The following is a 21,319-nucleotide window of genomic DNA, read 5'->3' as shown; positions in this document are numbered from 1 at the left end:
CAGCTCTCCTAACCCCAGGGCCCAGCGTATTCACCTCAAGGTGTCTGGGACAAGAAAAGGGGTGCATACGCCCCCAAAAAATGAGTGCGGGCAATATAAGACTCGTATCTGCAGATGGTAAAAGGGTGTTTGGGGCCGGGCCAGGGAAAAATGCCAGGATGGTGGACCCATTTGGCCCATGGAATGGTCTGCACATCCTCTCTCGGTCTCTGAGTTCTTTTCAAGAACCATCTCCTGGACCAGTCAGTACCTACTCTGCCTTGACAGAAGCTATCTATGCCCAGGCTAGAGAAGGGCCTTTTGCTGCCCCCTGCAAGGGGGAAAAGCTGCCCACCATGGCTTCTTGGACATTTGGGGAAGCCAGGGCAGCATGGTGAGGTTAGAGCACTCCCCTTCCTCCTCTGGCCTCAGGAGGTAAGCATGCAGAGCCGGGAGGAGCCACTGCAGCTGAAGCTGGACACCTGTAAGAGCGTGTTCTTCAAGCCCACCTGGGTGGGCTGCTCCTCCACCAGCCTCTTCACCTTCCGCAACCCCTCGCGTCTACCCCTGGAGTTTGAATGGAGGGTTTCCGAACAACACCGAAAGATGCTGGCTGTCCATCCTGCTAGGGGACTTATCCAGCCCGGTGAGAGCCTTGTGAGTGCCGTGACCCACTGCTGGGGACCTGAGGGAAGGAAATAGCTGGGATTCAAGAGAAGAGGGAGCCATGCTTCCATCTACATGTTCCCACTGCCCCCCACTCCCAGCTAATACACACAGTCAGGGAAGTCTATGTGGGCTATGATGGGCCGTCTCCAAGGAGATCCAAGGTCATCCTCACTTTCACCACTATCTGTTACTCATGCTTGTGAGGGGCCAGGCTTACAGGATGCACCCTCCCATTCAATCTGTAACCACCTCCTCTGCCTTCTTAGTAGGTGTGATAGTTATCACTGTCATAACTCCCATTTTACAAAGAAAAATTGAGACTAGAGCAGAAAAAGCCATTTACTAAGATTGTAAATTAGGAGGTGCAGAGCTGGGACTTGAACCAGTTTCAGAGGGCAAGGCCACCCTCCATCCATGGTCCCCAAAGCCATGAGATGGCTGGGAGGTGGTTTGGGGCAGCTGGATCTGGGGCCAAATGGGTGGGTGCCATTAAGGCATGAGGAAGGGGACTCCTCAGGATCGGAGCAGCAGTCTGGAGGGGGACACAGCCTGGGGCCCAAACTAGCAGAGCCTCATTCCCTCATCTAGGACCTTATAGACTAGTTGGGAGACCAAACTTGAGCCAAGAGCTACCAACACAAAGTCTCCGGAAGAACTCAGGTACTAGCGAGGTGAGAGGACCACATAGGCTCTGGAGTCAACTTCGACAGTTCACACCCCAGCTCCCACCAAGCACTCTCACCAGCTGTGTGACCTTGGGCAAGTTCCCTGCACCTGGGTGGCTCAGTAGGTTGAGCCATCAGCTTTTTTTTTTTTTAATATTTTTATTTATTTCTAGGAGAGAGAGAGAGACAGCGCGAGCAGGGGAGGGTCAGAGAGAGAGGGAGACACAGACTCGGAAACAGGCTCCAGGCTCTGAGCTGGCAGTCAGCACAGAGCCCGACGCGGGGCTCGAACCCACGAACCGCGAGATCATGACCTAAGCGAAAGTCGGACGCTCAACCGACTAAGCCACCCAGGCGCCCCTCCATCAGCTCTTGATTTCGGCTCAGGTCATGATCTCAGGGTTGTGAGATCGAGCTCTGTATCAGGCTCCGAGCTGGGCATGGTTGAGATTTTCTCTTTCTCTCCATCTCCCTGTCTCTCTGTCCCTACCCCACTGACATGGCTGAGTGCTTTCTCTCTTTCTCTCAAAAAAAAAAAAAAAAGAAAGAAAAGAAAAGAAGGAAGGCAGGAAGGAAGGAAGGAAGGAAGGAAGGAAATGAGCCACTAAAATCATACCACTTACTTCGTGGGGATAAAGGATTGAGGAGTTGAGGAAGATAACATAATATATGATGTGTAGAGGGGCGCCTGGGTGGCTTAGTCGGTTAAGTGACCTTCGCTTAGGTCATGATCTCGCGGTTCGTGGGTTCGAGCCCCGCGTCGGGCTCTGTGCTGACTGCCAGCTCAGAGCCTGGAGCCTGTTTCAGTCTGTGTGTGACTCCCTCTCTCTCTGACCCTCCCCAGCTCACGCTGTCTCTCTCTCTCTCCTAGAAATAAAATATATATATATATATTAAAAAAAAAATGATGTGTAGAAAGTACCTGGCATGGGGTAAATGCTCATTAAGGGGTACCATATCTTGATATTCTCAGATGGGCAGGGGCCTGGGCAGGGGGGTCTGGAGAGCCCCATGCAGGGATGATCTCTCTGACTCCAGACAGTGACGTGGACCTTCAGCCCTCTGAAGGAGACCAAGTACCTGTTCCGAGTGGGGATGTGGGTCTGGGGGGCCGCTCTGCCCCCAGACACCAAGCCCCCTGCTACCACCCACTACATGCTCCGGCTGGTGGGCATGGGCGTCACCAGCAGCCTCTCTGTGAGTATGGGGACCCTGGCAGTGGGGGCTGGGAGCTAGGGACCAGGGCACAGGTGGGAGGGGGGAAGCCCCAGGGTGTCCAACTCCCATGCAGGGGATGGGAGCCCCCTGGCCCGGCCCTGCCTTGAAGACTCCCTGAGGCCAGGGCTGGGAAAGCCAGGGCTGTGTCCAGCTGACTCTGGCCCTCAGGCGAAGGAGAAGGAGCTGGATTTGGGAAACCTGTTGGTGAACAGCAAGCAGTCCAGGTTGCTGGTGCTTCTGAACGACGGCAACTGCACCCTGTATTATCGCCTATTCCTGGAGCAGTGCAGCCCTGAGATCGTGGGCGACAGCCCCCTTGGTACTCAGGCCTAGGACTGGCATGGGGGAGGCAGGCAGGGAGGGGCACTGGCTAAGACTGGTTAGGGGCTCCTGGGGGGCTCAGCAAGTTGAGCATCTGACTCCTGATTTTGGCTCAGGTCACGATTCCAGGGTTGTGTGTCAAGCTCCCCCATCCGGCTCCACACTGAGCAGGGAGCCTGCTTAAGAGTCTCTCTCTCTCTCTCTCTCTCTCTCTCTCTCTCTCTGCCCTGCCCCTGTTAGCTCTCAAGCATGCACTCACTATTTCAAAGAAAAAAAAAGAAAAAAAAAAGTTAACCAGACCATGGTTTGGGGGCAGGCAAAGCAGGGCTTAAAATTTGGTGTTTCCACCTTTTCAATGTGTGGTATCGGGCAGTTCACTGTCTGAGCCTCAGCTTCCTCATCTGTAAATCAGACTGTTGTTGGCACCTGCCTCACAGGGCTGCTGGGTGGAGCAAAGGGCTTAGCAGGTGCCAGTGACATGAAGACTGGTTGCCTCTGTCTGGTCTGGGGGGGAAGGACTCCGCTCCCCATTTCCTGGCTCTGGGCCCGCTCTCTAGCCAGTGCTCTGCTGGCCCAGGGGAGGGTGTCTGGGAAGGAGCAGGAGAGGCTGGGACGCTGGCCAGCACTGAGGGCCTCTTCTGCCCTTGACCCCACCCGGGTCATCCCTGAGCAGCTTTGGAAATGGACCGTACAGAGGGGAGCATGCCGCCCCGGTCCCAGGACACCATCTGCCTGACAGTGTGTCCCAGCCACCGGTCCCAGTACTCCTGGATTATCAGCTACTGTCTCCTCTCCCACAGAGGTACCTGGGCCACCTGCCAGAGTCAGGGTCAGGGAGGAGAGGGGGAGGGCTGTGTGAGCAGGACTTGGGGTGGAAGGGTGCTGAGGTTCCGGACAGGGATAGCAGAGTGAGCGTTAGCGTGCTAGGGTGTGCCTTTGGTGACTGGTATGTATGCCTCATTCCAGCCGCATGTGTCCCTGCCGGAGTCTGTGTATATGTGTGCCCGCGTGTGCCTGAGCTGTGGAGGGCTCAGTGCGAAGGGTTTGGAGCTGTGCCTATTCACTGTGGGATCTTAAGACAAATCCCCAGTCACCTGGGGCCTCAGCTTCCTCCTCCATGAAGTGGGATTATCAGCTTGCTCCGGGGCCTGCTGGGAGGAGTCTGGTGCAGCACTGAAGAGTGGCTAAGAGTGTAGAAGGAGCCAGACTGCCTGGGATTGGATCCTGGTCCCAGCATTTACTAGCTGTGTAATCTTAACAAGTTGTTTATCCACCCTCTGCCTCAGTTTCCACATCTGTAAAATGGGAAGAAGAAGCATAATGGTGCACAGGCCGGAAAAAAAGAATAGTACTGACACATGTTACCACATGGATGAACTTGAAAATATTAGGCCAAATTAAAGCCAGTCACAAAAAAAGCCACATATTGTATGATTCCATTTATAAGAAATGTGCAGAATAGGCAAATCCGTAAAGACAGAAAGTAGATCGGTGGTTGCCAGGGGTGGGAGGAAGGGAGAATAGGGACTGACAGCCACTTGGGACAGGTTTCTTTCTTTTTTTTCTTTTTTTTTTTAATGTTTTTTTTATTTATTTCTAGGAGAAAGACAGAGACAGTGTGAGCAGGGGAGGGTCAGAGAGAGAGGGAGTCACAGACTGAAACAGGCTCCAGGCTCTGAGCTGGCAGTCAGCACAGAGGCCGACGCGGGGCTCGAACCCCCGAACCGCGAGATCATGATCTAAGCGAAAGTCAGACGCTTAACCGACTAAGCCACCCAGGCGCCCCGGGACAGGTTTCTTTTTGGGCGATGAACATGCTCTAATACAGAACTCTGAACATACGAAAAATCTGAACTGTATGTGTTAGAAGGGTTAATTTTATGGCATATAAATTACGCCTCTTTTTTATATAAATTATTTTAAGTTTATTTATTTTGAGAGAGACAGGGAGAGTATGAGAAGGGGAGGAGCAGAGAGAGAGTCCCAAGCAGGCTCTGCAGGGTCAGCGTAGAGTGTGACATGGGGCTCAGACTTACAAAGCTGTGAGATCATGGCCTGAGCCAAAATCAAGAGTCAGACACTTAACCAACTGAGGCACCCAGGCACCCCTAAATTATACCTCAATAGAGCTGTTAGTGAAAGTTAGTTAAAAATAGTAATGAAGGGTGCACATTAAGTACAGTGATGCATGCGGCACACTTAAAACAATGCCTGACGTGGGATGGGGTGCCTGGGTGGCTCAGTGGGTGAAGTGTCCAACTTCGGCTCAGGTCATGATCTCACAGCTCATGGGTTCGAGCCCCGTGTCAGGCTCTGTGTTGATAGCTCAAAGCCTGGAACCTGCTTTGGATTCTGTGTCTCCCTCTCTCTCTGCCCCTCCCCTGCTTGAGCTTTCTCTCTCTCTCAAAAATAAATAAACATTAAAAAAAAAAAAAGACAATGCCTGACACATAGAAAGACAAGGCTCGGCTGTTGCTGGAAACATCTCAGAGCCTGGAGACATCTGCTGTTCCTGACAAGGGTCCCAGGCAGGTGGCCCAGGGGTCCTACGCCCTCAGCCTGCATGCTCCGCTCTGCCCCAGGGCAGCTGGGAGGTGAGGCCACTCTTCTCTTCCACATCCCTTCCCCCTAGATAACGAGGCTGGGGAGAAACGGGAGCTGTGTCGCGTCTTCCTGACGGCTGTGTACCCCTTACTCTCCATCCTGGACGTCTGCTCCATGGGCAGCGCCGAGGGCATCACCCGGAAACACCTGTGGCGCCTCTTCTCCCTGGACAGATTCAACAGTTACTTGGAGCGCGACCCGACCCCCGGGGAGCTCACCTATAAGGTGCCCACCCGGCACAGGTGAGGTGGGCAGACGGAAGGAGCAGGGCCTATCTGGGGATGTTCTTGGAGCTTTCTGCCCAAACCCCCAGCACCAGGCCCTGCCCGTGAATACTCTCATCTCCCCCCTGAATTCTTGCCCATCCCTGGAGGGGTCAGGGGAAGTCAGGGATTGGCCCAAAGTCTAAATCACTAGCCCACCCCTGCCCCTGAGTCCCAGATTCTCCAATTCCCACCTGCAGGGAGACGAGTGCTGAGCTAGCTCCCCCTCCCCCAGGAGGGCCCCAGACTGTCCCCACCTGTCTCTGAGCCTGTTTCTCTGCTCCACACAGCACAGGCCAGATCCCCACCGTCTTCACCCCTCTGAAGCTCGACTTCAATTTTGGAGCAGCACCAATAGAGGCCCGACCCTCCGTGGTGCTCCTGGCCCTGAAGAACACTGGAGTGGTGTCCCTGGACTGGTATGGGGGGCTTTTAGGGGGCTGCTGAGGGGCCTGGGAGGCAGGTGTTGGAGGCCTTCTCTTGCCGGTGGCAGACCTGGCTGCCTGATGTCTGTGAGAAGCAGATCCCCTCATTGATGGGGTGGGAAGTCCAGGGTGGGACAGAGCCTCAGTCCAGGGAGGCCAAGCCCGCGTGGGGGCGAGTGAAGATCCTTGGTAGGGAAGGACAGGGACAGGCTGCCGCCGAGCCAGTGTCTGGGAGGATGACGTGGCTGAGTGAAGACACCTAGGCTGCAAGGAAGGCTTGAGGCTGGCGCCCAGCAGGCTGCGCTTCGCCAGGTCACATGGGCACCGGCCAGGAGCCCGGAGCCTGCCAAGCTCGGCCCTTCCTGTGCTCGACCTTCCTCCCACTGGGGCCCCAAACTTGTGTCCAGTAAGCATCCTGTTTCCATGCCAAGCCTCCTTCTTGTTCCTCCCCCCGCCTCTGCCACGCGTCTTGATTTCCTAGTAAACTTCCTTTTGATGACTTCTAACTTTTCTTGGCCAAACGGAGGTGAGAAAGAAGTGTACGCATCTGGGTCGGGCTTGGGAGAGAGAGCCAGGGGCCCAGCCTGGGAAAATATGTGTGTGTATGGTGTGTGGGGGTTGGCATCTGTGATCTCAGGAAACTTCCTGCCTGAGCAGAGTCGTGGGGTGCATGGGGACAAAGCGGGGGGGGGTGTGGAAACCTGCATCATCAAGGGTGCAACGGCCATCTTTACTCTCTGGATCGTCCTGCCCCTCCCTGCGGTGGGAACAGCTGGGGAAGATGGCTCCTTAGGTGGCTCCTGTCTGAGAAGGGCCAGGACTATGAGTTGCTGAGGGCCCCTGGCCCTGATGACTTGAGGAAGCTTGGCAGGCAGGGCTGCTGGCCTGGTGGGGAAGGCCCGGGGCCCGCCTGAGCTCCACATCTGCCATTCACTGGGCTCTGTGAGTGGCCAGAAGCCAGGCCCTGCAGGAAAAGCGGCATTAGTCTGTCCTGGCACGGAATAGGGTATTTGGGTGGATTATGCATGCAAGTGTGTTTGTGTAGGAGCAAGCCAGCTCATACTCTCTGTGGAGAGAGTCCAGGTTGCTGGAAACCGAGGTGGGAGGAAACCCAGGCAAGATGCCCACTGAGCTGGGTGCATCCGTCAGGAGATCATTTGAGGTCCAGGAAGGCCGTCCGTGCTTCTTCCAGGATTCCAAGCACAGCGGCCTTTCCTTGGAAGGCTTGACTCTCCTAGGCTTTTTGTGTTGTTTCCTTTCAGTTTCTTAGAAGGCTATTTTTGAAAATTCTAGCCAGTCTCTGCTGAGCTCATAAAGAACAGACTGAAGGTTTTATTCTTGCTGGGACCAGTAAGAAATGGGGAGTGTGGACTTGGCCTGGAGACGGCAGCAGGCAGGACAGGGTGAGAACCCCAAGTGGGAGGGGAGCGTGAGAGGAAATAGGAGCCACATCGTTACCGTACTCCCTCCAGGTCTTCTCCCCTGATGCCTCGGCCCCTGGTGAGACGGAAGGCCTTAGGGACGCCAGACAGGCTGGTGTACATCTTCTGTTCCCTCGTGCACTCATGAAGTCCTGGCTAAATGTTTACTGGGGGCTTCCTAGGCCCAGGCTCCAGACCTGGCCCTCAGAATCCAGGTGCTGACAGTTCCAAGCCTGGCCCTCCGGGTTCCACAGGTGTCTGGGGCAGGCCAACTTTTTGGTCCAGGGTGATGTGTGCTAAAGAAAGGTATGGCTAAGCTAGAGCTGTAGCCTAGGGAGAAGAGGCAGAGAGACTGCAAAGAACCTTCCAGACGGAGGGCCTGGCACGTATATGGGTAAGAGAAAAGGGCTCAGCGTGGCTAGAGCGTTGATAGCGAGGAAGGGGCCCGGGATGTGGTTGGGAGGCAGGCAAGGGCCAAGGCGTCGGGACCTTGGCGTCTTCTTAAGAGTCTGGACTTCTTCCTGAGGGCACTGATGATGATGTAAGTGGGGATGGGGGACAAAGACATGATCTAATCTCAAGACTTAGCACTCTGGTCTGGGATGCAGGGTACAGGCAGAGAGACGGACTAGCAGCTTGAGGCAGGGGAGCAGGAAGGGAGGCCCACACCAGAAGATGGGCAGGGAAAAGGGGGTTGGGTTTATTGGGACCGGGACTGGGTGCAGGCAGCAAGGGAAACAGAGGTGTCAGGACTATCCAGACAACCCCAAAGTAGCAAGATCTCCAGCTTTGCCGCTAATCAGTATCCCCCCAATAAAATGACAAACGCAGTTTATTCACCTGTCAAAAGTCACAAAGGCGATGGAAGAAAAGTAAGAAACTCCCCAGCTCCCATTCCACATCCACTCTGCTGGGGCGATGAGGGGTGTGGAGTGGGCTTTCGTGCTCAGCCCTTGGACAATGTACACATGAACACAGTCCAGGGGGTTATTTTATTTCTTTTGCCTTTTTTTTTTTACAGTAATGGCACAATACTATACTAGTGGTTTCTGCTCAGCATTACACCAATAACATTTTCACTCAGCATTACACCAGGAACATTCCATTCAGCTCAATGCAGATCAATGCATGTGACTCTAGCTCATTCTTTTTAATATATTCCATAATATTCCCCAATATGAATAGCCCTTAAGTTGTTAAGCTAATCTGTTTATTGATGACATTAGTTGTTCCCAGTACTTTTTTTTTTTTGCCACTACAAAGAAAGTTGTAATAAACACCTGTGTATGCACATGTGCGCATGCATGCACAAGCATGCATTTATTCGTACAGTTAGTTCTCCAGGAGAGAATTTCTGAGTCAAAGGACACATACTGCTACTATTCTAGTAGATGCTGTCAAAATCCCCACAACAAAAGTGTGTTCCTTCTCTCCCTACTTATGTTTGAAGGTGTCCGTTCTTTCTCAACTTACACATCATTGAGTGGAACTGTTTTTTGTTGGTTGGTTGGTTGGTTGGTGTTTTTTAAAAATTTTTATTCATTTATTTTGAAAAGACGGNATGAGTGCGGAAGGGGCAGAGAGAGAGGGGTGGAGAGAGAGAATCCCAAGAAGGCTCCATGCTGAGCAACCTCAGCATGGAGCCCAAGGAGGGGCTCGAATTCACAAAACCATGAGATCACGACCTGAGCTGAAACCAAGAGTTACAGGCTTAACCGACTGAGCCACCCAGGTGCCCCGAGTGGAACTGTTTATCACGTTTCTTTTTTTTTCTTTTTAATGTTTTTAATGTTTTATTTATTTTTGAGAGAAAGATAGAGACAGTGTGAGCAGGGGAGGGTCAGAGAGAGAGGGAGACACGGAATGTGAAGCAGGCTCCAGGCTCTGAGCTGTCAGCACAGAGCCCAACGTGGGGCTCAAACCCACGAACCGTGAGATCATGACTTAAGCTGAAGTCAGACACTTAACTGACTGGGCCACTCAGGCGCCTCTGTTTATCATGTTTCTGATGTGAAAATATTTCAGGTTGATTCAAGGGAGTCTTGATTTGCATTTCCTCCACTCTTTGTTGAGCATTTCCCCATCTGGCTGCTCCCTGTCCGTACTCCCCCACCCCCCCCTTCGCCACCCATCATGGCCCAGGTTGAGGCCAGTTCTATGCTCTGAAGGGGTCCACCTTTTCAGATTGCAACCTGGGGACCCAGTTGCCACTTGTTTTGTCAGCTACTTAGAGCACAATATCTACTTTCCCACAACATGAGGCATTTGGGGGGCATTAATTCTATGCCCAGACCTGCTCCAGATTCAAAAGAGCCAGCCCTGCTGGAGCATCTGTTCTCTGCCCCTGTGCCCGCCGTACTGCACATCCTTCCTATTGGAGGCCTCTGGTTGGTGCTGCTGGCATTTTTAGGTGCTTCAAATGGCACTTCCTAAGAGCTGTGTCACACCAACCCCTCCAGGGTTAGTGGTTAGCTAGCTCAGTTACCCACCTACACAAGCACTCCCCCGCAACCCCTGTCACTCACAGTGGAAGCCCTGACCTCCACTTTGCCTTTAGTCACGAGGGATCTGCTTCTGTTCCCGGGTTTCGGGGCCATTATGAAATGAGGATCCACCATAGCCACGTTTGCTCAGCCATGCATGAGATGGCTTACTTAATTGGGGGAATGAGGAGGGGAGACTTTCATCCATCCCATCTGGAGCTCAGGGGGCCCACCTCTCTGTTCTAAGAGGCTTCCGTCCTGCTCTGTACCCCTCTCCCAGGGCGTTCCTCTTCCCAAGTGACCAGCAGATTGAGCTGGAGCAGTGGGCTGAACAAGCAGAGTTTGACAGCACTGAGCTGCACCAAATGCGTGTACAGGAAAACTGCATATTCTCCATCAGCCCCAAGGCTGGGAGCCTGAGTCCTGGGCAAGAGCAGATGGTGGAGTTCAAATACAGGTGCTCCTCCCACACCGGTCCTGGAGATCCCCCTTTCCCTTGGCTCCTGGAAGAGCTTGGCCTTGCACTCTGTGATTCCAGGGTACCCTAAGTGACTGCTACCCTGGGAGGACCCTGCCCACCCAGCCGGCGGGGAAGTTTGATTTACCTCTTGTCCCATCACAGCTCAGGGGTTTCCACATGTTCCCAGGGGCTAGCTGCCTCAAGGTCACAGGCGCTTTGCTCTCCTGCTTGCGCCAGGGCTCAATAACTCATCCCAGACTTGTCTCCTCCCTTCCAGCCACCTGTTCATTGGCACTGATCGCCTCCCCGTGCTCTTCAAGGTGTCTTATGGCCGTGAGATCCTGGTGAGACCCTAGACCTCCCCCTGTCCTGGACACCAGAGGGAGAAGCAGGGAACTGTGCTCCCCCTTGGGGAGCTAGGGTCGAGATCTCTCTGTTGGGTGTTTCCCTTCCTCCCAGGGAAGGATGCTACTCATGGGCTTTCTATTTCCAGCTAAATTTCATAGGTGTGACAGTGAAGCTGGAGCAAAAGTACGTGCACTTCACCTCCACTAGCCACCAGTTCATCCCTGTCCCCATCGGTGACACGCTGCCCCCGAGGCAGGTCAGTGGTCTACATGGTCCTGGTTACCAAGAAGCCTAAGCATTGTCACCTTTACAGGGTAACGAAGACCCTGCCTTTTGGAAGCCCTCACTCTACCAGGTGGGGCTACAAGGTTAAACCCTGAGACTGGGCAATTGGGAGAGACCCAAAGCGAGAGGATTCTGCTTCCTGGTGCCTAATGCTAAGCCCTTTGCCGGGTCTCGTTCCCCTGCAAAAGCAGAGGGTTCTCTCCCCTAGCACAGGATTTTTCAAACTTCTTTGACCATGAGTCTCATTAACATATTTTGGATAATAACCCAGTAAGTACATACATACACTTACCAACTGAAAGAGTATCACAAATCAACATGTACCCTACTACATGCAAAGTGTTCTGATGCCATCTGCTTTTATTTCATTGTGTTCCATTTCTTACACACTGGACATGACCTGCTCAATTAGTTTCTTGACCTGCTCACTAATAGGTCTCAGCCCCAATTTGAAAATCACTGCTCCCAAGAAGGACCTCTTTCTGGAGTGTGAAAAACAAATGTGAATCCTTGCAAAGCTATAGAATTTTCTTTATTAATTAGAAGGGATTGGGTTCCTTTGCTCTGAAATTGTACATTGGAAGTCTCCCAGAAGGGACATAGTATTTTCCCAAACATGTTACAGCTGAGAAATGTCTAACTTTTTAGAAATCCTTGTATTTCTGAGCGGAGGTCTCTGGCCATCCAGCCTAGGGTCAGAGGAATGGGCTTTCTGGACCTGAAGCAGAGGGGCCCCGAGGCCTGAGCTCTGTTTGATTTCTATACCACCCTCTACCCTACTGACTTCCTGGAAGGCAAAGACTCTTGTGCCCCCTGGAGAGCTTTCCAGAGAGACTAGACCAATCCCATGTGGCCCTGAACATAGACAATTGAAAATGTCCTCAGATCTGGAGCCAGGAGACCCAATTGTGCCTCCAACCAATCTGTACAACTGTAGCCAAGCTTCCTCTGTCATTCATGAGATAATGACAGATGGTAGCCTAGACCTGCAAGAGGGCAGTGGAGATAGAAATGAACAGATTTAATGTACATTTTGGAGGCAGGATCTTTAGAACTTGTTGGGACCAGACTGGGAAAGTAGGCAGAAGGGAGGGATTGGGATGTATTGAATTCCTAGTTGAGCATTTACTGAAAGGAGATACACTGCCTGTAGAAATAGGCTTTGTAGTGACGACTTTGGTTTTTTTTTACCAAATCGTAGATACCTATGAGACAATGGAGGGTGGGGCTTTCAGGCAGAGGTTGGATACCAGGTCTGGAACTCAGCGGGTGACCCATGCAAGAGAATAAAATCAGCATTTTCAGGAGTGGGTGTTGAGAAAAATGAGGGGGCAAAACCTAAATCCAGATGAACTGCTTAATCTCTCTGGCTTCTGTTTTCTCATCTTAAAATGAAGGATTGTACCAGAAGATCTCTGGTTTCTTCTAGGACTTTCTGTGATTCCTACAGTTTGGAGTTAGCCTTGGGGAACCTTAAACTTTCCTTACAGTCCCTTATCTGCCTTTAAGCAGGACTGCCTCTAATGGCCGATGTGGAAAGTGGCAACCTCACAGGTGATTAGAAAGAGAGCCTAGAAAATGCTGAAGAGTAAAGGGTGCGTACACGGACAGTTCTATAAATTCCAACACTAGAGACATAAGCATTAGTGTCTATGCCTTGACAAAGTCAAATTTAGAGGAAAAAAAAATAAGGGTTACATAATATCCTAAAATGTCACAGACTGAAAATACAGTTACATACTTCTTGGGTGATCAAGCCACAAGAGAAACCCAAGGTAGTTAGGGAGCTCTGAGAGGAGCATAAGGGTGACATCATGGAGATCAACCTGCCCTCCTATAGTGGACATAGAATCCCAGGCCATCTGCATTGCAACCCTGAATTGATGTGGAGACTTCACTCTTCTGCCTCACCCCCTACAGATTTATGAGCTATATAACGGTGGCTCAGTGCCTGTGACATATGAGATCCAGACCAACATCCTGTCGCAGGTTCAGGAAAACAATTTTGATCACCCCATCTTCTCCTGCCTCAACCCCCAAGGGGAGATCCAGCCAGGCACAACCGCTCAGGTCTTCTGGATCTTCTCACCAATTGAGGCCAAGACCTACACGGTGAGCAGCAGCCTGGGCTAATCGAGGGTGGAGGTTGGGGTTGGCCTCCTCAGTAAGCCTTGCTCTGACCAGTCCCTTCCCCACCCTCCTAACTTCCCAGGTGGATGTGCCCATACACATCCTAGGATGGAACTCAGCCATCATCCACTTCCAGGGAGTGGGCTATGACCCCCATGTCATGGGGGACACAGCCCCCTTCCACAACATCTCCTCTTGCGACAATGACTCCATACATTCTAGGCTGATGGTTCCTGGACAGGTAGGGAGAAGGAAGATAGAAAGGCCTGAGGCCTAGGAGGGTGCCTAAGGCTCCACAGGGTGGCCGGTGGCGGGATGGGGAAGCTGAGAAGGAAATATGATGAGGGGAGAAGGGAGGGTTGCAGAGGTGAAACCTGGAACCAGCCCTCCTCCAGATTTAAGAGGCAGAACTGGTTTGAAGAGAGGCTTATCCTGCCACCTAGTGCCCACAGGAGTTCCTGCTCAAGCCACTCCACCTGCTGCCGGGCCCTGCATCCCGCCCTCTTCTCTGGGCATGGGGGTGGGGATACTGGAGGGCGTAGAAGGAAGCTCTCCCATTTTAGGGCTATGAGGTATTATCTTCATACAGAACAGTCCTTCCCCTGGGCCTGTATGGATTTTGCTATAAGATATCTAGAGGCAGTAACACCATCTTTAGTTCAAACCCATCTCACTGTTGGGAAGTCTGGCCCATTCATTCATCCACCCGTCCATCCATCTCTCCCCAATTACCCACATGCCCATTTACTCATCCATGTAACCATCCATCCTCCCATGCAGCCACCCCGTCACTATCCACCCATACATCTGCCTGTTCACCCTTCCACTTTTTGGATCCTAACTGCATGATAAGCACTATGAAGACCCTGAGGACACAAAGAAGAGTGAGACAAAGTCCTAGCCCTGGAGGCACATAGGCTCTGAACAGAGAGAAAGTGCCCCTTCCGTGTGGCCTCAGCCTTTCCTTCCGTTCCCAGTGAAGAAGTCAACAGCTGATTTCCCCGTTAATTTATAGCCCTCCTTTCTCAGCCCTTCCAAGCCTATTTTAATGGTCAAAAGCATAGGCTTTAGAGTGAGATTGGGTTTATTCCGGCTATGCCTGTAAGAGATCTTTGGAAAAATTATTTATGCTCTCTAACCCTTAGCAGGACACCTGTAAAATGGGGACAATAATAATACCTATATCATAGGATCGTGGGGAGGTTCACATGCATGTGAACTGCCTGCCATGGTACCCAGCCTGTTGAAAGCACTCAGTAACTAGTAGTGGTTGCTATAGTTAGTATTCCTTCACTCCCCACCAAGGTGGCTGTTGTGTTGTCTCCACCAACAGAATGTCTTCCTGTCCCAGTCTCATATCTCCCTGGGAAACATTCCTGTGCAGAGCAAGTGCAGCCGCCTTCTGTTCCTCAACAACGTCTCCAAGAATGAGACCATTGTCTTTGAGTGGCAGCTGAAGCCTCTAGACATTGGGGAGGTGAGAGTCTCCTATTTCCACAGAATCAGAACCTCTAGCAAGACTTCAGACCCACCCTACTCTACCTCATCCTATCCCATCTTGTTTCATCTTACCCCATCTCACCCCCCTGTCCCTCACCATCCCACCCCAGCCCACCCCATCACACCCCACCCCACCCCACCCCCCCTCCTCCTGCCTACCCCATCCCATCCCTGCGAAGCTCCAGAGACCCCTTCCCCAAACAAACAGGTGTCTGTGAGTCCTGTGAGAGGGAAGGTGGCTCCTGAAGAGACAATCCCATTTGTGGTGACCCTGAAGGCCGCAGTGCATGCCAGCTTCTACAGCATTGACCTAGTCTGCAAGGTAGGACTAGCACCAGAGAAAAGCTGGGACAGAGCACAGCTCCCAGTCCTCAGGTGTAGGGTAAGCTATGAGATCCCCAGACTTCCAGAGAGAGGCAGGAGCCAGCCCTTGGAGGAGTGGGGGGCCCACAGCACACAGGCCCTCCAGACCTTGGCCTTCACTCTCCTCGTCCTGGGCTGCAGGTGCACCAGCAGGATCTCCTGAATCAGTACCATAAGGAGCTACAAGAGTGGAAGAGTGAGGAGGTGCGGCAGAAAGTGGAATTCACCATCACAGATAAGAAAGTAAAGGTGAGGACGCAGAGTGGGCCTTGAACACAACAGATCTTCTGATCCCCTTACTAGAGGGGTCAGAGGTAGTGATCTGATGTAGTCTTATATGCAAAACTGGCCAGCCTGCCCTAGATTAGCTTTGTTTCATTAGACCAAACATCGCATCTCCCCAAGAGACTCTCTTCTGGGTACAGAAGCCTGGCTGACCATTCCCTGCCTCGTGTAGCCCCAGTATCTAATGGGTGCCTGCTAAATGCTGGGACTCATTGGAAACAAGACAGAGCTCACCCTCTGCTGGAAGACAATGTGGTATAGTGGTTTTGGGTGCACACACTGGAGACAATTTGCTGAGTTTTGATGCTTGGCTTTGATGATTTCCAGCTCTGGGATCTTGGTCAAGCTATTTAATGTCTCAGCTCCCTCCACTGTAAAATAGGGATAATATGACATTTGGGATTAGCTTCAAGATAATCCAGAGGTGGGGCCCAGATGAGACAAGATTAGCCATGAGCCTACTGATTGATGAAGCTGGGTGGTAGGTAATGGAGAACTTTTTGTACATTCTCTCCACTTTCTTATACATTTGAAAATTTCCATATTAAGAAGTTTAAAAATAAAATTTAGAAAATAATTTTTGGATGCAAGGAAAATAGTACCTGCTTTGCAGCAATGTTGTAAGGATTAAATGAGGTAATACAAGCAAAGTGCCTCCAGCAGTGCCTGGCACCAAGTAAGCATGCGCTAAACACGGCTGTTAGTATTTGTAGGAGGAGACCACACGAGACTGAACATCCATCTTAGTTCTTCCTCTGATTTCACAGCCCTCTGTGCTGGTATTCTTACACCTTGATCGCCTCTGGGCTCACCACACTGAACCCCCAGGGAGGCACTCTTCCTCTCTGAAGCTCTGGCCCAACTGTGAATGCATATCATGTTTTGAGGGTATGGGAGAAGGGATTTCTGAATTAAATCTTATCACACAAAACCACAAAGCTCCAAGGCCCCTTGGGACAGTATGCACTGTTTGGTGGCATGCCGTTTTCTTTCCTTTAGTTGGGTAATCTGATTTTTCTTGTCTGCAGGCAGCACTTCCTAGGGAAGGTCCTGGAAAAGGGTGTGGCTGGGAGTTGGGTGGGATCGAGAGGCAGCAGATCCCATTGGCTTTAGGCCCTGTGGGTCAGCAGGAAGGGTAGGAATAGGGGAGTCCCTCTAGGTGTCTTATATCCTAAGCATGGGTCTCTTTGCTTCCACAGAGAAGGGTATATTGTACAGCCTGTGAACCTGTAAGGAAGTACAAGGTGAGGTCCTAAGCCCCATCTCCTTGGGATAAATTGAAAGATCCTTGTTTGCTCCCAGAGATACCTCCAATTGCTGGCCCAGCCTCCTAGAAAGGAGGGGTCACATCAATATTTGGCCCTAAGGGGCTGGTTGGGGGCTAGGGGCCCATCGGTGATGGGAATGAAGTCCCCAACCCCCCGTCATCCATATCTCCCCCTTTCCAAAGACGCTGCCCCCCATCAAGAATCAGCAGCCTCTCAACCGGCCTGCCAGCTGGAAACTTAAGATCTCAAAGGAGGAGCCACCCTGGCTGTGTCCCCAGCTGCCCTCACCAGGCATACTGTACTTGGGCCTCACTGCCCGTACGCACGCCACTGACTACTTCCTGGCCAACTTCTTCTCCGACTTTCCCCGCCACTTCTTGCACCGGTGAACACTCAGGGAGGGAGGGGTCTCTGCCCCCTGGGGAATGCGCCCTAGGCCTCCTGCCCCACCACCTTCCTTACCTTGCCAACTTGGAGCCTCTCCAGATCTTGTGCTGATTTAGGTTTGAGGTTCCCCAAATGCAGGAGCACTACATTTGGGCCAAAGCCAGGGGTTGTCCCAAGCTCATCTATGTCCTCATGACTGCATTGCCACCACCATTGCTCATGACCCCACCCCCAGCAGGGTAGCTCGCCCAGGCCACTCAGAATGTCACGGCCTGTTCCAGGGAGCTGCCAAAGAGGAAATGCCCCAGGGAAGAGTTGGAGGCTTCTGAGGAAGAATCCCCTGACCAGTGGTGCCCTGTCTCCAAGCAAGAGAAGCAGCTCCTGGTTGACTGTCTCACCGCCATCATCAGGTGACCCCTGCCCCGGGTCCCTCACCACCTCATCTCTCTGTGCTCATTCAGCCAACTCTGGATCCACCCATGGGCCCTGAAGTCCCTTCCTTTCTTGAAAAATAGAACTTTCTTACAAGGTCCTTCCACTGGTGGCCCCAGGATAGAGCAGCTCTAATGGAGCCTCAGGGCTGGATCCTAAGTTTGTCCTGTCCATGGCTGGTAGACAAGGTCCAAGCCAGTTCACTGTCTACCCAGAGCTCCTGTCTCTTATCTGTGTAACTCTGACCTCTTGACTCTGCCTCTAAGAACCTATGAGGCCCAGAGGTGCCTTCCCCCAAAGAAGGGATGGAGGAGGCAACTGACTAGGGGGTCTTCCCCCCCCCCCCCCCCCCCCCCCCCCGCCACTGCCTAGCACCCATTTGTAGACACAGTAGGCAGGAACTGTCCCTTGGGGATCACCGAAGCCAGAGCCCCACAGCGGGGTGCAAGGCCTCTCAGCAAGGACCTTCTCCTCCCTGCCATGCAGGGGTCTGCTAGAAGACAAGATCTTCCATGAGGCCGTGGACCAAAGCCTGGTGGAGAAGATACCTTACTTCTGCCAGTTCTGGAGTGAGCGGTCAGCCAAGTTCATGGCCCAGAACCACAACCTACAACACCAACCAGTGCCAGTCTTGTCCCCATCCTCCAGCAGCCAGGAGGAAGACAAAGACAAGGAGCAGGAGGAAGACAAACTGAGGCCGGGGAAGAAAGAAGAGGAGGAAGAGGAAGAGACCAGCGAAGAGGAAGAGGAGGAGCTGGAGGAGGAAGAAGAGGAAGAGGAGGAGATTGAAGAGGTGGAGGAGACAGGCAAGAGGGAGCTGGAGGTAAAGGAGGTGGAGGAGGAAGAGAAGTTGCCCTGGACGGGGACTGAGCCCACCCAGTCACACGTGTCCCAGGAATCCCTGAAATGGCGTTGGCAGCAGCAACTGAAGACCATAGCGAAGGAGGAGCAGGAGCACGATGAGAAGGAGGCGATGAGCCGGTGAGGAGCCAGGCCCAGGCCAGGCTTCGGAGGGCAGTTGTGTACTGAAGGGTCCCGGGAGGCGGTGGTGTGGAGGGGCCAGCTTCTGTCTGTGTGCAAGGCTCTTCCCAGCTCAGGGTTCACTCCCATCTCATGAGGGTATTTACAGAATGGCCATCTGAGCTTTACTTTTTCCCTCCAAGACCCGCGATTAACATTTACTAGCACATCACTTCCGGGGGCGGGGGGTAGTTCTTGTCTCTGAAGTCACTTAAATGGGTTAAAAGCCCCACCTCTTCGGGAAGGTCCTCCTCCTGGGGCTGCTTTCTGTCTGTGTTGGGATTCCCTAGGCCCCGCCTGGTCCCTTTGGCACCCTCCCACCGCTGGATGCCTTTCCCCAAGCCTGGCCCTGAGAGGGAGCCTGGGTTCGGATGTCACCACTGGTACCAGCCAGTGTGACGTTTGGCTTGGTCCCTTTAAGCCACAAGTTGAGGGTCTATAAAACCGGGACAAGGATGCCTTATCGTGTTGGAAGGGTGGGAAGTTAAGTGAGAATCCACGTAGAGCACAGCGCACACAGCGTACACAGCACAGAGGAGGCTTGCGGAGAACACGAGCGCCGTAGACGACGGTGCTGAGACCCTTGTCCCCGCCACTCGCAGTCTCCCGGCGTTCGCCAACCTGCAGGAGGCGCTGCTGGAGAACATGATCCAGAACATCCTGGTGGAGGCGAGCCGCGGGGAGGTGGTGCTCCCCTCCCCGCCGCGCGTCATCGCCCTGCCGCCGCTCAGCGATTCCAGGTGGGGGCGCCGACTGCGCCCGAAGGGCGCGAGGGGCGGCAGGGGCGGGCAGGCTCGGCCCTAAGCCTCTCCAACGCCTTTCTGGGGCTTTCTGCCTTCCAGGATTGGGACTCCAGACTTGCTGGCGGTAGCATCCCTCGGGCTGCATCAAGCAGAGGTCCCCCGCCTGGTGGCGCCGCCCCCTACCAACACTCTGCGGGTGTCAGCGCCCAGCCCCATGGATTTGCTGCTTTAAGGACCCCCCCTCCCCCGCCCCTCCAGTAAAGCATTTAGCAATTTTTTTCCCGTCCCTGTATCTGCCTTGACTTTATTTTCCCGACGCGGGAGGAATTCTCGCCCGCGCTCTGGGAGGGAGAGACGGTTGGAGCGGCCGAGGTGGACTGCAGCGACTCGTTGCAGACTTGGGTGCTGGGAGGCTGCGCCTCTCCGCTCCACACCGAGGCTGGGCAGGAGTTCCCGCCGCTCTCTGCTGGGCGCTGGACCTGGTTTGGCCAGTGGAGGGCGCTTCGGGCAGGGCCTAGCGGGCCTTTGCCTCAGCATAGCCTAGTGGACAGGAACTGAGCGCCCGGCCTAGTGCGCGCAGCAGGTGGCTGCGCGGCGAGGTGACCACCCCTCCCCTTTCCCTGTTGCGCCTGCTCCGAGGCTGGGTCCCTCCATCACCAGTCCTTTCTCAGCCTCTGCCGGGCTCCTGGGACACTGCTAAGAGGTTGAGAAGGAAAAGAAACCAAGGCACGTCCCGGAGGGCTAAGAGCTAGGCGCTGGGACGCGGGTGGTCACAGCTAGCAGGACACAGACCCTATTAAGCGATTCCCATTGTGAATCTGAATCCCTAGCCTAGGGGGTGTCCCACGTCCCCTAGGATACCCACGTCCCTTCCTACTCCCCCTAACCTCCTCCCGGCAGCCTCTGTCCTCTGCTCCTCCCCCCCACCAGAAGCAGGTGGGTGGAAAAGTGACATCTGGTGTTGTTCCAGAGGCGCCCAGGTCCCGGACACCCCCCCCACCCCCGCGCCAAGCCCTCCAAAGAGCTCAGGCCCCAGAGCCCAGGCGGGGGTGGGGAGGGGGTGGGTGCGCTCCGCCTCCTCTGAGTCAATATTTGCTTGGAGCAAACGGGCGCCCGGACAGGTGTGAGTGTGTGTGTGTGTGTGTGTGCGTGTGTGTGTGACTAGGGGCGGGGACTGAGCAGGCCGTATAAGAGCGCGCTGAGCCCAGGATCCCTCACAAGCTCTGGGGAATGGGCTGGGGACCAAGCCAAGCACGGCCCGGCCAGGTGAAGGGTGGCAGGAAGGGAGGGGCGGGCCGGGTGCACACCTGCGGTGGCCGCCTCGGCGGGCGACGTGTCAGCCACAGATGCGCGCAGGTGAGGGCGGCGGCAAGCGGAGCGCTGTGTGGCACTGTGCTCGCGGATGATAAGGACCAGGAGATCACCAAGGGCCACGGCCAGGCCCCGGACCCTCCGCCCCCGCCCCGCGACGAGCCCCTCGCACAAACCGGACCTGAGCGTTTTGTTCGTTCGGCTCGCGTGAGGCAGGGGTGGCCTCTCAGCACCTGCCCCGGGGCCGGGCCAGACCGCCACGCAGGCACCTGCCGTCGCTGCCGCCGCCGCCGCTGCCATACGGGGCCGGAGAGGCTGTGCGCCGCTCCTCCGGGAAGATCCGGCTCCCATCCGGCCCCGCCCGCCCTGCCTCATCCTGCCCGCAACTCCAGGGCTGCCCGGCTCGATTCCGGGTAATATGGGCCAGCCGAGCAGGCTCCACCGGGTGGCATAGGGAGCTGTGGCCGAAACAGGAGCCCTTCTGGAGGAGGAAACCCAGCTTCTAGCCCCTCTCTGTCCCAGCGACCTCTCTGGCCTTGGGCAAGTCATTTCCCAGCCTTTCCTCGTTTTCCGGTGTGCTCAGAGGGGTTGGTCTGGCCTGGGGCAAGGGCGTCACCCGTCCCCAAATTCTGGCTTCTGGGCTCCTAGCAATAATGCTGAGCGACTTGACCTGGGAAGTTGGAGGTCCTCACGGGGTTCGAGCAGTAGCTGTGAGGTGTGGGAAATCTGGGTGGGGGAG

General features: G+C 54.0%; 1 protein-coding gene across 1 annotated transcript in view; it reads left to right on the top strand.

The window, feature by feature from the left end:
• The window catches only part of CFAP65 (cilia and flagella associated protein 65), a 33,303-nt gene extending 13,748 nt beyond the window's left edge, over positions 1 to 19,555 (top strand). Inside the window, exons 16-35 of the mRNA XM_077748676.1 lie at positions 412 to 636; positions 2,352 to 2,510; positions 2,700 to 2,850; positions 3,526 to 3,654; positions 5,485 to 5,698; positions 6,010 to 6,138; positions 10,329 to 10,505; positions 10,786 to 10,852; positions 11,002 to 11,112; positions 13,062 to 13,253; positions 13,354 to 13,512; positions 14,605 to 14,748; positions 14,980 to 15,093; positions 15,276 to 15,383; positions 16,619 to 16,663; positions 16,870 to 17,072; positions 17,356 to 17,484; positions 17,993 to 18,487; positions 19,129 to 19,266; positions 19,369 to 19,555. Coding sequence (XP_077604802.1) covers positions 412 to 636; positions 2,352 to 2,510; positions 2,700 to 2,850; positions 3,526 to 3,654; positions 5,485 to 5,698; positions 6,010 to 6,138; positions 10,329 to 10,505; positions 10,786 to 10,852; positions 11,002 to 11,112; positions 13,062 to 13,253; positions 13,354 to 13,512; positions 14,605 to 14,748; positions 14,980 to 15,093; positions 15,276 to 15,383; positions 16,619 to 16,663; positions 16,870 to 17,072; positions 17,356 to 17,484; positions 17,993 to 18,487; positions 19,129 to 19,266; positions 19,369 to 19,501 — 3,222 coding nt within the window. The 3' untranslated portion in view covers positions 19,502 to 19,555. The remainder of the gene's footprint in view (positions 1 to 411; positions 637 to 2,351; positions 2,511 to 2,699; positions 2,851 to 3,525; positions 3,655 to 5,484; positions 5,699 to 6,009; positions 6,139 to 10,328; positions 10,506 to 10,785; positions 10,853 to 11,001; positions 11,113 to 13,061; positions 13,254 to 13,353; positions 13,513 to 14,604; positions 14,749 to 14,979; positions 15,094 to 15,275; positions 15,384 to 16,618; positions 16,664 to 16,869; positions 17,073 to 17,355; positions 17,485 to 17,992; positions 18,488 to 19,128; positions 19,267 to 19,368) is intronic.
• Positions 19,556 to 21,319: the final 1,764 nt, after the last annotated feature.

The sequence above is a fragment of the Crocuta crocuta genome, unplaced genomic scaffold (assembly GCF_008692635.1).
Source record: "Crocuta crocuta isolate KB4526 unplaced genomic scaffold, BGI_CrCroc_1.0 scaffold229, whole genome shotgun sequence".
NCBI lineage: Eukaryota > Metazoa > Chordata > Mammalia > Carnivora > Hyaenidae > Crocuta > Crocuta crocuta.
Note: the sequence above shows the minus strand (reverse complement) of the source record. Positions and strands in the feature narration are given on the sequence as shown.